At 43.4% G+C, this 16,966-nt stretch overlaps 3 protein-coding genes across 12 annotated transcripts in view; 2 read left to right on the top strand and 1 right to left on the bottom strand.

The window, feature by feature from the left end:
* The window catches only part of LOC137491225 (uncharacterized), a 481,743-nt gene that overhangs the window by 63,719 nt on the left and 401,058 nt on the right, over positions 1–16,966 (top strand). The gene's annotated exons all lie outside the window — the stretch shown is intronic.
* Positions 1–16,966, bottom strand: part of LOC137490924 (uncharacterized) — a 671,652-nt gene that overhangs the window by 506,009 nt on the left and 148,677 nt on the right. The window lies entirely within an intron of this gene.
* The window catches only part of si:dkey-151g22.1, a 472,026-nt gene that overhangs the window by 438,883 nt on the left and 16,177 nt on the right, over positions 1–16,966 (top strand). For 5 of the 10 annotated variants that reach the window (XM_087247207.2, XM_088649841.1, NM_001442399.1 and 2 more), the window contains 5 exons: positions 1,146–1,253; positions 1,749–1,833; positions 7,838–8,033; positions 8,129–9,905; positions 12,431–12,604. In XM_087247207.2, the coding sequence (XP_087103333.1) occupies positions 1,146–1,253; positions 1,749–1,833; positions 7,838–8,033; positions 8,129–9,905; positions 12,431–12,604 (2,340 nt within the window). Of the gene's footprint in view, positions 1–760; positions 765–1,145; positions 1,254–1,401; positions 1,433–1,748; positions 1,834–7,837; positions 8,034–8,128; positions 9,906–12,430; positions 12,605–16,966 lie in introns of all 10 variants that reach the window. The other 5 variants (XM_088649842.1, XM_088649839.1, XM_088649840.1 and 2 more) reach the window with 4 other exon arrangements.

The raw sequence follows: 16,966 nt of genomic DNA, 5'->3' as shown, positions 1-16,966 counted from the left end.
TTTTAGCTGTGTGCTTAGGGTCATTGTGTTGTTGGAAGTTTAAGATTTGCCCCAGTCTGATGTCCTGAAGCACTGCCACAACCATGCTCCACTGTTGGCACTGTATTGGACATGTGATCTGGTGTCTGGTGTTCTCCACACATACCGATTAGAATTAAGGCCAAAATGTTCTATCTTTGTCTCATCAGACCAGAGAATCTTATTTCTCACCATTGTGAAGTCCTTCAGGTGTTTTTTTAGGAAACTCCACTGAGGAGAGACTTCTGTTGGGCCATAAAGCCCTGACTGGTGGAGGGCTGCAGTGATAGTTGACTTTCTACAACTTTCTCCCATCTTCCAACTGCATCTCTGGAGCTCAGCCACAGTGATCTTTGGATTCTACTTCACCTCTCTCACCAAGGATTTTCTCCCCAACAGCTCAGTTTAGCCAGTTCAAGAAAATGTTCTGATCATCCCAAACATCTTCCATTCAAGGATTATGGAGGTCACTGTGCTCTGAGAAACCTTTAGTGCAGCAGGAATGTTTCTGTAACCTTAGCCAGATCTGTGCCTTGCCACAATTCAGTCTCTGAGCTGTTCAGGCAGTTCCTTTGACCTCATGATTCTCATTGGCTCTGAGATGCATTTTGAGCTGTAAGCCCTTATATAGACGGATGTGTGGCTTTAATCAAGTCCAATCAGTGTAATCAAACACAACTGGACTCAACTGAAGGGGAAGAACCATCTCAAGGAGAATCAGAAGAAATGAACAGCACCTGAGTTCAGTGAGAAGGCTCTGAACCATGTGATATTTCAGCTTTTCTGTTTTAATAAATCTGCAAAAGCATCAACAGTTTAGTGTTGTTCTGTCAGTATGGGCTGCTGTGTGGACATTAATGAGGAAACAATGAACTTAAATGATTTTAGCAAATGGTTGCAACAGAACACAGTGTGGGTCTGAATACTTTCCGTACGCACTGTAAGTCTAATCTGTTTAACAAACCTGATCAGCCAGACCTTGAGCTAAGAGTTACTTCGTGCTAGTTTGGTGCCGGGTGAAATGTGTTTTTTTCCCAATAATTTTCTCTTTTGTCAGTTTTAATACACTTTTAAAGGAGACTGAAGTTTGTCTGCAGTTTATTCCTCTGGTGTGTTTGTGTGTTCAGTGTAAGATCAGGATCATGTGTGTCTGGCTCTGTGTCTCTCAAGAGTAACAGGTCAATGGATCGTCCTCCACCAAACCTCAGAGAGAAAACACCATCATCTGCCCGAAGGTATTTAGTATTCTACATTATTGCTCACACATGGATTGTTTCAGGCATAGTATTGTGAACCAACAGTTCAGTAAAGAGAGCCAATCCTGAACGAATCAGTTGTGTAAATGAATCCAATGACTCAATGACTTTGGTGACTCATTTACAGACACCTAGTGGCAGATTTAGTTTCTTATTCAGTGTCAGTATTAAAAAAAAGATTGCTCATGTCATCTTTTACTCAATGTCATGCCTTTTCAAATATTATTTCTATGATTTGTGTTTTGAAGATGTTTATAACCTAACTGTTTTGTAAATATATCTAAATGAAGCATTGGAAAAAATGTAATACATGACACCGTAGTGATCCGATTGGACCACACCATCCACGATCTCGACTGTCTCCTTATTATGAGCAGCACTATACAGAATATTCATTAATTTCAGTGTTTGTAAGATATATCTGTATCTGTTTGCCTCAAATTGTATAATTACAGTTGTTTTATCTGTTAACAGTGTTGAATATGAGTTATCAGATTCAGGAGACGAGACTCACAGGAGACACAAGAGTTTCACAGACAATCTCCAGTGGATCTTCCAGGTAGGAAAAACTCATTTTGATTCATATTTAAATTGTAAATATAACACACAAAATGGTCACTGAAAAAGATCCTGCTTCTGCAACACCTTTCATTTGTAACTGTCATTTTTCATGTAATTAAAAGTTTTAGGAATTAAAAAGTATTTGTCAAGTGAGGAATAATTGACTGCAGTTCACTGAATTATTCAAAAATTGTTTTCACACCTGTAATGCACGTAAAATGATAAACCTAAAAATCGAATAAACATCTAACTATAGTCCAAAACTAGACTAGTCATCAAATACACAGATTAGACAGACTTCACACTGCTGCATATCTGATGACTAGTTTAGGTTTGGGCTGTTGGTAAACACCTGTTAGACTTCTTTTAAATCTAAATGTAATAATTGAAATCTGTATGCTGGGATGCTGATGTTCCCCTTCGGTTGGGGAACTCCAGTACTATAGGTGGATTTGATCTAGAAAATCCACGTATGGGAGGATTCAGTTCAGAAGCCGCTTGTCTGAAAGAGTATTGAACGGGCCAATGAATTGGCAGCGTAAGCTTGCGCAGGTGTGCTTCATTGCCAATTATCCCAGCATATAAGCACACCTGGAGCGAGCAAACGCCATCCTTTTCGCTTCAGAGACTTTTCTGATCGAGTTCATGAGGGTTCATCTTGCTGCTACAGCGACTTTGAGTGAACGAGTGTTTCCCAGTCCAGAGCAAGTCTACGCAGCGGCAGACGGTTGAGCTGGGTTTCTCCCTTGCCTGGCGTTTCTTTGGGTCCAGTCCTCCAGAGCGGTGCGTATAGTTGCAAACTTTCCTAAAAGAGCAACACAGTCGTGCAGCACGTCCTTTTCAGGATGGCGCTTAGACTGTGCGTTTCTGGTTGGAGGGGTTTCCTGGCTCCGGATGATGGGCAGATCACTGTATTACATGTTTGGGGGTCCAGCATGTTAATGTGGTGCTCGGGGGAAGTTCATGTCATTGCGATGCCGTTGCGCAGTTGAGATCGCGGCTAACTATCGTAAGAGAGCAAGCCACCCCAGTCGCCTCCTGCTCTGCAGCGGGCGCTCGGACAGTTCTGAGGGTCTCAGCGGGAGATAATCTGCCGCCTAAGGGCTCGCGGACCTCCCGCTCCTCCATCCAAGCTTCGGGTGCTGGGAGTGGTCGATTTAACCAGATGGTAGCTCTCACGCTCGCAGACACCAGAGACCAGATGTCCTCCGCGGCATCGGAGGGTCCGCCCTGTCTCCCGTCCAAAGCCTGTAGGTTATCTGCCTCCCTCGGAGCTAGAGTTTACAAGGCTGCGGGCCAGGCTGCTTTCGCCTTGCATGCGATGGCCACCTACCAGCGCTACCAAGCGCAGGCACTGGCCTAGCTGCACGAGGGTGGGTCTAACCCAGGCTTGCGAGCTGCGCACCGTGATCGATTATGTTCTCCGGACTACTAAGTCTACTAAATGTGCGCTGGGGAAGACGATGTCCACACTTGTGGTCCAGGAACGCCACCTCTGGCTAAACCTGGCTGATATGCGCGATGTCGACAAAGTTCGCTTTCTTGATTCTTTTCTCGCCTACCAAGCCATCCACCTCCGCTACTCCTCGCCGAGGGTGCCCGCCAACGAGTGCTGCCCCGCCTCCGGCGAAGCGGGTGCGTCCAGCACGTCAGAAGCCGGTAGCCAGCCGGAGAGGAGGAAACTTGCTCTTTCCCCGCTGGAGGGCGGGGCCCATATTCCAACGGTACTTTTCAGTGCCACCAAAATTTCATTGAAAGAGCACTTTTCCCCTTCCCCGGATGTGACAGCTCGAACCCTGCCAGTCTGGGACGCACCACTTGCAGGGTCTACATGCTCTGCCAGTGGCTCACGGGCGCTGGGGGGACGGTCTCCTTTCCCCCAGTCCTCGAGCACCCTCTCCGGAATCAGGGTGCGGAGCCAGAGCGAATCGCTCTCCTCCAGCTCTTCCGCGGGACCCTCACGCTTCCCGGATCAGCACACCTGCTCTGCGCTGCCCCACCACTGGTACATCAGCGGTTGTAGCGATTACGCCATTAGAGAGGGCTCTGCCTGCCTGGTTAGCGTGGGCCAGCCCCTCGCGGTGACTCATACGCACAATCAGACTCGGCTATGCGGTTCAGTTCGCGAAACGGCCCTCCAAGTTCACGGGCGTGTATTTCACCAGGGTCAACCCCCTGTCCGTCCCTATCTTGCGAGAGGAGATTGCTGCCCTCTTGGCGAAGGGTGCAATCGAGCCGGTCCCTCCAGCCGAGATGGAGAGCGGGCTTTACAGCCCGTACTTCATCATACCCAAAAAGAGCGGTGGGTCACGGCCAATCCTAGATCTGCAGGTTTTGAACCGCTGTCTTTACAAGCTGCCGTTCAGAATGCGTACGCAGAAGTGCATTCTCCGATGCGTTCGTCCTCAGGATTGGTTTGCAGCCATAGACCTAAAGGATGCGTATTTTCATGTCTCCATTCTTCCACACCACCGCCAGTGTCTGCGGTTTGCGTTCGAAGGTCGAGCGTGGCAATACAAGGTCCTCCCCTTCGGGCTCTCTCTATCTCTGCGGGTCTTCACCAAACTCTCGGAGGGTGCCTTAGCACCCCTTCGGCTTGCGGGCATCCGCATACTCAATTATCTCGACGACTGGCTGATTTTAGCCCACTTGCGGGAGCAATTGATTATGCACAGAGACAAGGTGCTCTGGCACCTTCGCCTGGTGGGGTTGCAGGTCAACAGAGAAAAGAGCAAACTCGCCCCAGTGCAGAGGATCTCTTTTCTCGAGATGGAGCTGGACTCGGTCACCATGGTAACGCTCCTCTCCGGAGAGCGCGCTCGCCTGTTGCTAAACTGTCTGAGGGAGCTCGACAGCAAAATAGTGGTCCCACTGAAATACTTTCAGATGCTACTGGGGCATATGGCATCTGCTGCGGCTGTCACGCCGGTCGGATTGCTCCATATGAGACCACTTCAGCACTGACTTCTAGATAGAGTCCCAAGACGCACATGGCATGCGAGCACACACCGAGTCTCTGTTACTGCGCTGTGTCGCCGCGCCTAAGCCCTTGGAACGACCCCTCGTTCCTGCAGGCCGATGTGCCTCTGGGACAGGCGTCCAGTCATGTTGTTGTCTCAACAGATGCTTCCAACATGGGCTGGGGAGCCGTGTGTCGCGGGCATGCAGCTGCGGGCCTATGGAAAGGTGCCCAGCTGCATTGGCATATCAATCGCCTAGAGCTGTTGGCAGTGTTCCTCGCTCTCCACTGCTTTTTTCCGGTGTTGGAGCTGCAACACGTGCTGGTCAGGACGGACAGTATGCCGGCGGCAGCGTATGTCAACCGCACGGGGGATACGCGCTCTCGCCGCATGTCTCAGCTCGTCCGCCGCCTGCTCCTCTGGAGTCATCCGCAGCAAAAATCGCTGCGGGTCTTTCACATCCCAGGTATGCTCAACCATGCAGCCGATGCGCTCTCACGGCAGCAAATACACTTTGGAGAACGGAGACTCCACCCCGAGTCTGTCCAGCTGATATGGGCGCGATTTGGGGAGGCCCAGATCGATCTGTTTGCTTCTCCGGAGAATGCTCATTGCCAGTTGTTTTTTTCCCTGACCGAGGGCTCTCTCGGCACAGATGCACTGGCCCACAGCTGGCCTCGGGGCACACGCAAGTTTCCCCCAGTTAGCCTGCTTGCGCAGCTATTGTGCAAGGTCAGGGAGGACGAGGAGCAGGTTCTGCTAGTTGCGCCCCCCTGGCCCAACCGGACCTGGATATCAGAGCTCTCCCTCCTCGCAACGGCCCTCCCCTGGCGGGTCCCTTTGAGAGAGGACCTACTCTCTCAGGGACAGGGCACCATCTGGCACCCTCGCCCCAATCTCTGGAACCTCCACGTGTGGTCCTTAGACTCGAGGAAGACTTAGGTAGCCTACTGTCTGCGGTGGTTGATACCATCACTCAGGCTAGAGCCCCCTCCACGAGGCGCGCCTACGCCCTGAAGTGGAGTCTATTCACTGAATGGTGTGTCTCTCGCAGAGAAGACCCCCGAACCTGCCAGATCAGTGTTGTGATTTCTTTCCTTCAAGAGATGCTGGAGAGCAGGCTGTCGCCCTCCACTCTCAAGGTTTACATGGCTGCCATCTCCGCTTATCATGACGCGGTAGCTGGCGGCACCGTGGGAAAGCACAACCTCATCATCCGGTTCTTCAGAGGCGCTAAGCGAATTAATCCAACTCGCCCCCCTCTCATGCCCTCTTGGGATCTCGCCCTCGTTCTCACGAGCTTGCGCACAGATCCCTTTGAGCCACTCGAGTCAGTATCCTTAAGATTTCTGTCCCTGAAGACAGCTCTGCTGGTCGCGTTGGCTTCCATTAAGAGGGTCATGGACCTGGAGGCATTTTCAGTCAGTGACTCGTGCCTGGAATTCGGGCCGGATTTTTCTCACATTATCCTGAGACCCCGCCCGGGTTATGTGCCCAAGCGTTGCATCCTCTTGGGCGTGTGCACGCGGTGCCTCTTTAACAGACATCTGTAGAGCTGCGGGCTGTGCGACACCCAACACATTTGCAAGGTTTTACAATCTGAGAGTGGAGCCGGTTTCTTCAAGGGTACTAGGTAACCCTTGGTGATTGAGGAAACAACTCGGTGGGGTTTTGTAACACACTTGCGGTGCCTTTTTTCCCTAACACGGAGAAATGTGCACCTCCCTGTCTGTCAGTAAAGTTCACCGTCAGGTGAGCCCTGCAGATTCCTCCGTGGCCCCCAGCACTGACTCAGCAGAGGAGTCACTTGCTGGCCCACTACGTTGTAGGTCTGCCCGCTGGTCAGCCCGCGTTTTGGGTATAGGTGCCGGCTATGTGCGATCCAAACTGGTGATCCCATATGCCTTTTCCGCCACGATTCAGTCCCCCCTCTTGTGTGGACCCGTGCCTTCCCTATCCGCTAACCACCTTCTTATGCGTACTACCCCTCTTAGGGTTAGTCCATATGTATTTCCATTTTGTCTCCCCCATTGGGTGTGGATGGTCTCCGCAGCGTCCTCCCTACCGGGATTGCACGCTTCCCGACGTACTGTTGTATTTTCTAGAATTATCTAGACGCTAGCGACTCCCAAAAAAATATAACTATTCCGTAAAACTTCCTTTGAAGTGGGGACGGCGCCTTCCATGATTTGGGTACGTCACGCTTGCTTGACTGCCCTCTCATCGAGGGCGTTGGTAAGGTGCAGTCATTATGGCGTTTTCCATAGTTCTCCCATACGTGGATTTTCTAGATCAAATCCACCTATTGCACTAGAGTTCCCCAACCGAAGGGGAACGTTCGAGGTTACAGAAGTAACCTTTCGTTCCCCGAGGAGGGAATAATCGGCATAATGACTGTCCCTTAGCTGGTAAAAGTCTCTTCAGCTTAAAAGGATAACATTTGCTTGCTACAGGTGTGCTTATATGCTGGGATAATTGGCAATAAAGCACACCTTCGCAAGCTTACGTTGCCAATTCATTGGCCTGTTTAATACTCTTTCAGACAAGCGGCTTCTGAACCGAATCCTACCATACGTGGATTTTCTAGATCAAATACACCTATAGCACTTCCGTTCCCCTCCTCGGGGAACGAAGGGTTACTTCTGTAACCTCGAACGTTCCCACAGGTAAAGCCACCATGTTGTGTTCCAGACATTTGTCAGGTTTTTGTCCTCAGACTTCTCCTGTGTGTGAAACTAGTTTCTTACAAATCCAAAGCTTTCTGTTGTGTTTTAATGTGATTTTTGACTGTGAATTAACTGGAATCATTCAGTGTAGTGATATGTAAATGTGTTGTGCTCAAAACCTGCCAAATCTGCTTTAGTTGTGTGTTTATCTGAAAATAACACAACTTAGAAAGTTTATCAGCCAATCAGAGTTAAGCGTTCAACAGACTCATGTTATAATGTCTTTTTTGTCTTTATTGAGTAGTTTGTGGACGTACAACTGTATATTAATGAATGTTTTATTTAAACATTGTTTATCTCTTTTCTTCAATCAAAGAATCTTGAGAGCAAAATGATCAGATTTCTGAAGAATCAACTAAAAATCTTTAGGAAAATCTTACAACACAAAAACAGACAAGAGTTTGTGAAGGAGTTTAATGAGAACAGAAGCAGAATCACAGAAGCAGCTCTTGATCTCACACTCTTCTTCCTGAGAGAGATGAAGCAAGATCAAGCTGCTGATACTCTCCAGGGTAAGAGACTCATGGGCATCTGTCAGTCTGACACTTACTAATATAGCTGGAAAAGTCAAGACTAAATCTCTCTGTATCTTTGCTCCTGTGTTTAGATGAGCTGTTCTTCATTAATCAGCTTAAATGTAGCCTGAAGAAGAAATATCAAAGTGTGTTTGAAGGAATTGCTCAGCAAGGAGACTCCACACTTCTGAATAACATCTACACAGATCTCTATATCACTCAGGGTGCGAATGAACAGGTCAACACTGAACATGAGATCAGACAGATTGAAGCTGCTTCCAGACGTCATCAGTCACTAGAGATACAGGTTAAATGCAAACATTTGTTTGAAGCAGCTGAACAACACGAGCAGATCAGAACTGTCCTGACAAAAGGAGTTGCTGGCATCGGGAAATCAGTCTCTGTGCAAAAGTTTGTTCTGGATTGGGCTGAAGGGAAAGAAAATCAAGACATCAGCTTCATATTTCCCCTTCCATTCAGAGAGATGAACTTAAAGGAGAAAGAAAGACAAAGTTTAAAAGACCTCATAACTCAGTTTTTCCCAGAGACTGAAGGACTGAACCTTACAAGAAGCACACGATTCAAAGTCCTGTTCATCCTTGATGGATTGGATGAGTGTCGTCTTCCTCTGAACTTTGCTGGTAATGAGACGTGTCGTGATGTATCTTCAGCAGTCTCTCTGGATGTTCTCCTGACGAACCTCATCAAGGGAAATCTGCTTCCTTCTGCTCTCATCTGGATCACCAGCAGACCAGCAGCTGCCAGTAAGATTCCTGCTGACTGTATCGACCGGCTGACAGAAATACGGGGATTCAATGATGCCCAAAAGGAGGAGTACTTCAGAAAGAGACTCACAGATCAGAATCAGGCCAGAGAAATCATTGATCACATTAAACAGTCAAAGAGTCTCTTTATTATGTGCCACATCCCAGTCTTCTGCTGGATTTCAGCCACTGTTCTCCAGAACATACTGAAACTGAAACACAGGGCTCATGCTGAAACACTGCAGGAATCTCCCAAGACTCTGACACAGATGTACACACACTTTCTCCGCTTTCAGATCCAGCAGAGCAGAAGAAAGTATGATGGAGAAAACACAGCAGATGTCTCCTGGGATCCAAACCTCATCCTTTCACTGGGGAAACTGGCATTCCAGCAGCTGGAAAGAAACAATGTGATCTTCTATGAGAGCGATCTGAAAGACTGTGGCATTGACGTCTATAAGGCATCGGTGTACTCAGGCATGTGTACCCAGATCTTTAAGGAGGAGACAGGAATCCTTCTTGGTACCATGTACTGCTTTCTTCACTTGAGCATTCAGGAGTTCATTGCAGCCCTTTATCAACATCTCAATCTAGACAGCGACAAGAAGCATGGATTGTTTTTACAGATAAGCAAAAATAAAGGCGTGACCGATTTCCTAAAGACTGCAGTGGACAAGGCTCTGGAAAGTAAGAATGGACATCTGGACCTTTACCTTCGCTTCCTTCTCGGTCTGTCACTCCAGTCCAATCGACAACTCTTACGAGGCCTGTTGACACAGCAGGATGACAGAGACCAGAGCAAAGAGGAAATAATTGCCTACATCAAGCAGAAACTTGAAGGGAATCTGTCCCCAGAGAGATCCATCAATCTGTTCTACTGTCTGAATGAACTGAACGACCAAACTCTGCTGAAAGAGATTCAGTCTCACCTCAGTAGTGGAAGTCTGTCATCTGCTTGCCTTTCACCTGCCCAGTGGTCTGCTCTGGTCTTTGTGTTGTTGACCTCAGAGGAGGAGCTGGAGGAGTTTGAGCTTCAGAAATTCCAGAGATCAGACGAGTGTCTCATCAGACTATCAGCAGTCATCAAATCCTCCAAAAGAGCTCTGTAAGTCCCTCTATCATCTAAGAAATAGACATTTGCTGATATTAAATAATACAATATCATGTCAGTGAACATGCACAATATTGATATTGTCAGCACATTAAAATACTGTTAATAATTGTTTATTATTCAATATTTTAGTGTTTTTAAGATTAATGTATTGGCAGTGAAAAAAATTCTAAAAGTTTCTTTCTCCTGTTGAAAATAAAGGAAGATATTTTGAAGAATGCTGGAAACCTGTAGCCATTGACTTACATAGTTGTTTCTTCTACTATAGAGGTCAATGCCTAATGGTTTTCTTCTGTCTTAAAAAATCTCCTGTTGTGTTCAGAATGCATAAGATCATACAGGTTTGGCACCTTGATGCTGAGTAAACAGGTGAAATATTGCTTTAAAACAGCAAATAAACTATTAAACTACATTAACTATGAGCAGTAGCTGATGTTATTGAAGAGGTAAAAGCATATCTAAAGAGTACAGTTGTCTTAATGTGTCTCCTGCTTCTCTAAAATAGTGTAGTAGATGGATTTAAGAAATTCAGGTCTGCTCAGCATCTGTTGTTATCTTCTCTCATGGGCCAACTAAAAAGGGTTACATGGAAAACTAGGGTGTCACACAGAGAACACAAGGACAACCAGGACTACGACATAGCTCCCTTCTAGGAGAAGATTCCAGGGGCCTTATGTATCAACGCTGCGTACGCCAGATTTCACGCTCAGAATCGCTCACGTTTGGATTTACTAACGATGAACTGAACGTGGGGATGTGCGCAGCTCCATGCCAGCTTTATGGCTGGCGTACGCACATTTTTGGTGCGTGTCTGTTTTATTTCCATTAGCCACTCCTAGAGGCAGTTGTGTTAAATTGCACTCCACAAAGTGTCTTCTCAGCTGTATGAGACTGGTTCATCTACCAGGTATATAAGGTTTCCATACCATACAGTTGACCATCCAAACATTAAAGCGCAATTTGCAGCGGTCGCCGGTTTTCCCAATGTAATCGGAGCAATCTACTGCACACGCATTGCTATAAAGGCACCATCTGAGGATGAACTGGCATAAGTGAATCGGAAACATTTCCATTCAATAAATGTGCAAATTAAATTTGATGCACAGACTTATTAATGATTCCTACTTGTCTTTCTCATGATAAAGAGTACATAGGCAAAATCTAAATATGTAGCGGGGAAAATAAAGAGTAAGTTCATCAGCCGCTGGATTCGAACCGAGTTCATGCTCGAACGTGTAAAAATATGATGAGATGCGTTTTACGAGCTGCGCCACTGAGACTGTTAAGAAAATCTTAACATTTTACAGCTATAAACCACACTATTTCTTTTTTAAAAATCCACAGTGCGATGCTCAGACCCAACTGTGTTGCTAAACTCTCCCACTCTATTTTTTTCTTTTGTTGTTTATTCCGAAGGACAAACTTGCAAATAACACCGTTTGTCTCCGGTCTACCTCCGAAAGCAGCACCTCCAATTTACATTCTGTTCAAAGTTTTTCCTTTTCTTGCTTTTGCCATTGCTTTTTCGTTTAGTTTTGCCAAAGTAGACTCATTAGCATATTCATACGGGGGAAGAGGCAGGGAGGGGTTTTGTGCTCGTTCATGTTGCGCTCAGTTTCACGTTCATTCTGATGTACAAAAGAATATGCGTGGGATTCGGCGTACGCAGTGTTTCATACATCTAAATTTTTTCTGCGTACACACATTTACAGCTTTGTGCGTACGCAATGTTTTAGTATGATTTCCACGCAAGTCTTCGTACATGAGGCCCCAGATAATTCTCAGAGGAAAACACAAGACAAGAGTGAGTTCAGCAAGCTGGAGGTGTTACAGTGAACAATGGTGATGGGTGAGAGGCAGGTTAATGAAACCATGACAGGGTACAGGACAGATGGTGAGTGGGAAACTGACAGGCAGGCGGACAGGGAGGAGGACAAGGCCAAGACAGGGATTACTGTACAGTAAACCAGGGCAGATCCTGTGGATAGGATAAACAGCTGGTAAAACCCTTCATGATGATGCAGGTGTAGCAGAAGCCCACCTTTCTAGGAACACCCTAGATTACCTGGGTGTTCTTAAATCTCAAGATCTACCTGTACTCTGACTCCCCTCTTGCCTCTTGAGCTTGGACAGCATGCCAAACAGAACTCTGGAAATTTATTTAGTTTTGTTCATGTGTTTTATGGTCTGTCACCTGTGGACCTCTATGCATGATCTTCTTTTGATGAAAAAAAAAAAATAATAATAAAAAAAAAAAATATATATATATATATATATATATATATATATATATATATATATATATATATATATATATATATATATATATATATATACATATATAATTCTTGGTCTATTCAGACATCTGAAGAAGCCATTTACTTTAGATTCATAGACATACATACTATTCTAAGCTAAAACCAAGTCACTAAGTTAAACCAGTCACTACAGTCAGGTGTGCTTCAGACTATCAAACACAGCAGATCAACACATACATATTGTGTATGTCCTCTACAAAGGTTACAGGGCTGTAATCTCACTGTTCAGTGCTGTGAGAGTTTGTCTTCAGCTCTACAATCCTCAAACTGTGTGCTGAGAGAGCTGGACCTGAGTAACAATGACCTGCAGGATTCAGGAGTGAAGCTTCTCTCTGATGGTCTGAAGAGTCAACACTGTAAACTGGAGACACTGAGGTAAATGATTCTCCACTCAACAATGACTACAGTCAGACAGTTTTATATTAGAGCTTTCATGCTTGAACATGTTAACCCTGGTTGATACTAAACCCCAGATAACAGGAGTTATGGTTTATCAGTAATTATATTTCACACTGCTCATACTATACCTGTAGTTAATAAATAATCCAGAGTATTGATTAACAGATGATTGGCCCCTGTTTAAGGATCTTATTTGCATATGTGTGTTGTCACATTACTAATTGGAGGAGCAGCAGGCAATCCCAGGGTTTATTGACTCAGAATGCAGAACTGAATACAGTGCAGCAGAAAGCCCAATGGTGTCCAGACACATCTTCTGAGCTCCTGTAAATAGAAATGTTCAACACTTGCTCTGAGTTCTTCTTGCTCTACTGCTTTGGAGCTGACACAAATGACTGGTGCGGTTTTGGAGGTTCATAATGGTATTGAACTAAATGAGCTCTCCTCATGTTGTCAGGTATATTAAATGTTCAAGAAGACGAAGACAAAAGTACAAATGAAAGAACACAAGGAGCAAATCATGTCAGCTAACATCTCCTGATCACTCCAGTTCACACACTTTAAATCTCTGAATATGTATTTTTTTGTTATCACGATTATTAAGCAATCATTAATTTTAGAACACTACTAGTTTAGAAAATCACATGAAAACAGTATTTGTCTAATGCAGCGCTTGAAATGAACTTTTTTACTTGGTAGCACATCAAAAATTTAAGAGCACCAGAATAAATGTAGGAGCAACAGAATGAATGTAGGAGCACCACTGCAAATAGTTTATTAACAGATTTATTGTAATTGAAAACATCGTCAATCAGAACTAACAAAAAACAAATATTTATCTAACTAATTCTGTAATCATAATGACTTATTGATATTTAAATCCAATATGAATGTCTAATAATTATAAAATATCAGTGATGATAATGATGACAATAATACTAACAATTAATTCCATTTCTCATCATCAGGCTGCCTTGAATGTGATTGAATCTGAGTTATCTGCTATAAAAAGTCAATTTCCTGCTGTTTACTACTTTCTTCATGAAAAATAAATTAGCATCAAACAAAAATGAAGCATTGCAGTAAGAAATATTTATTTTGCACTATTGTTTTTAAATGCATGTCAATTTAATGACATATTTCTGCTACAAAACAAGCGTAAGAGTATAATAAGTCATTTAATTCAATGCTGAAATTCATCAGTAACTAAATAAAAAAGGGAAGAATGGACAAGAAAAGAAGAAAAGTCTCACTTCTGTCACTCTTTAAATGTTTTGTGTCATGCAATTTATTGACTCGCCTTGAGGGGCTGGCTCCGGGAAGTCCAGGTGATTTCTGACTGCAATGGGAAATTGGCTTTTTTTTTTTTTACAGCTGATAAAAACATGTTTACAGCCTGCTACAAAAGATGGCTTTGGTGCATGAAGCCTTGATTACCCTTCATGACAACTGTGAGGGGTTGAATTTTTTATAACTCATCCATGTAGCTTTTATTAAGTTATATTCAAAAACTGTAAAATATATGGACGTAGTATCCGTGACGTTACCCATAGGTTTCTGAAGACTGCAAAAGAAGCCACAAGTAGGTGCGGCCAACCGTCACCATTTTGTTCGCTCGTTATAGCACTCATGGCGGGATACCAAACAAGGGCAAAAAGGCGGAGAGTGAGCAGAGCTATAGACACTGCTGGCATTTTGCTTGGACCTGGTTCAGACACACTTTACTTTGGGAAAACGCTTAATAATTTATCACCTGCAACTCGTTTGTACTCTGACCACATGTGCTTGGCTGTACACTATATCAATAAAGTGTTTAGTCTTTTAAAAACACTGCTGTAATACATTGAGCCACTAAGTATTGTTTATATGTTTTTCTACAGGAGGAAAACGCGAATTACTTACAAACACTTCAGATATAGTCTGTGTTAGTAAATGCAAGACTATTGATGAAATCCAGCATAACACTTGTGACGGGTGGCAGGTGGGCGGATGGAGCTAGACCTCCAATCTGACAATATTAATGATTTACCCGACTACGCCACCTTGGGAATTTCACCCAAAGAATTTAAATACACGCACCACCCATATCATATAAAAGGCACGCACAAGTTCGTTCCACCAAATTGCAGTCAGAGACATTGGCACGGTACAAAAATAGATTTCTTTATTAACAAATCTCAAATAAAAAAACAGGATTAAAACCAATATTTCGACATTGACATGACAGTTTGTAAATTTATAAAGGTGCCCCAGGGCCAGAGCTCGCCAGCATTAGGGAAAGTGGCCAGACTGTACTTCAGGCAAGTGAAAACCACTACAATCCACTTAAGTTACATGATCTTAAATAAAACAAATGCATTAATAGAGAGGGTTTACGAGTATATAACTTTACTCACATGAGAAACGGAGGCCAAGTGAATGAGTTGTGAACACAATAAAGTGCACACAGCATCCCAAATCATCATATAATTGTAGGAAATAATCAAAAGGCAACTGACTGTGTAAAGCCACATAAAACAAAAATATGGATGAACATGCCGAAATCAGAGGCTAATTTGGAGTCAGCTGAGGTGATATGACGGCGACAGCGAGACCACGCCTTTAATAATGCAAACTTAATATAGCCTAATATAAAGGAAACTGATGAGTTATAAAAAAAAAAATCACCCCTCTCACAGTTGTCATGAAGGGTAATATTAGCTTTATGAACCAAAATCGTTCTTTGTACCAGGCTGTAAACACCTTTTTTTCTGCTGTAAAGTTGGCCATTCTAACGGTGGGCTCAATTGAAATTTGCTCTATTATGGATCCAGGACTAGCGGATTTTCGATGAATTGCAGTTTCAGTTACTTCCGTATTGGCAGAGGTGGAAAGTAACGAATTACATTTACTCACATTACTGTACTTAAGTAGTTTTTTCGAGAATTTGTACTTTTTAGAGTAGTGTTTAAAATCTGTAATTTTATTTTTACTTGAGTATGATTTGCCATATTGTACTTTGCTACATTTTAAATCATATGCATTACTGAGTAAAAATAAATATATAAAGAAATGCAACGGAAAAAGAAAACGGAAATCGCGCCCGGAAACCACGTCACTGCAGCAGCAGCGTGAAAAAAATCAGCGGCAAACTTGTCTATCTACTGTTGCTAGAGTTGGAATTATCGTCGGAGTTTAGAAAGTTTATCAGCAAAATACCTGTTAACCCCAGCAATGACAAGGTAAGCAACTGTATATGCCTCATTAATTTTAGCCATGCTTGTGCCCTTATAGGCGTAATATGGAACTTTATGATGCAGAAAATAAATAAATCCTAGATAGCAAAATACACTCGGGCCAGTTCCGGCTAGATTGTCGCCTGCCGGAGACCTCGGCCCGACTCCGGCTGCCGGACTCGGGCCGGATGCCTGTGGACTCACTGCCCGATTCGGGCCAGATGCGGCGGCCGTAAGCGAGCCGACGCTACCACGCCGGAATCGCCCCGATGGTAATGTGCGCTGCGGCCCGGAGCTGGCGCGACTCCGTATTTATACACCTTATAAAACCTTTTGGTATTACATTGGTACTTGATTTATGGTATTACAACCATTTGAATCTATATAACAGCAAACGCAGGCTATAATGTAAACACAAAGTGTAGGCACTGCATTTAACCTTTGAATAAAGTGCAAACTGCATACATATTCTATAACGAAAATAATCAGACAAATGACAAAATAAATAAATGTTAAACGTTTATTGATTGCAAGAAAAAAATAGTACTAAAATTTAATAAATAATTTTGTAGTGCACAAGAATATCAATATAAAAACAACAATAAAACAACACAATAAAGACACACAGAAAGATTTAAACAAAAAATCTAAAAATTACACACAAACACAGATGTTTTTAAAACAACCGTTTTCCCAATAGACTTGAATTTAAAACTTGTACAAACAGCAAAATTTTATATAAACCTGAATATAGAAACCAATTTAAGATATAGTAAGAAACATCTTAAAAGTACCAATGACAATCTGTAAAATATACAAGTCAAAAGAACTGCAGAATTCTGAAGAAACATCTTGAAACATTTTTTAATAAAACATTAAAATAATAATAAACAAATATATATATATATATATATATATATATATATATATATATATATATATATATATATATATACATACATACATACATACATATATATATATATATATATATATATATATATATATATATATATATATATATATATATAATTGCAGAAGTATAAAGTATAAAAAAAATTAAATAAACTTGAACAGAATAAATGGCACAAACAGCAAGACATGAGTGAGATGATTATACATT

Source organism: Danio rerio, chromosome 4 (genome assembly GCF_052040795.2).
Source record: "Danio rerio strain M-AB ecotype USA chromosome 4, GRCz13ab, whole genome shotgun sequence".
In the NCBI taxonomy this organism is placed as follows: domain Eukaryota; kingdom Metazoa; phylum Chordata; class Actinopteri; order Cypriniformes; family Danionidae; genus Danio; species Danio rerio.
Note: the sequence above shows the minus strand (reverse complement) of the source record. Positions and strands in the feature narration are given on the sequence as shown.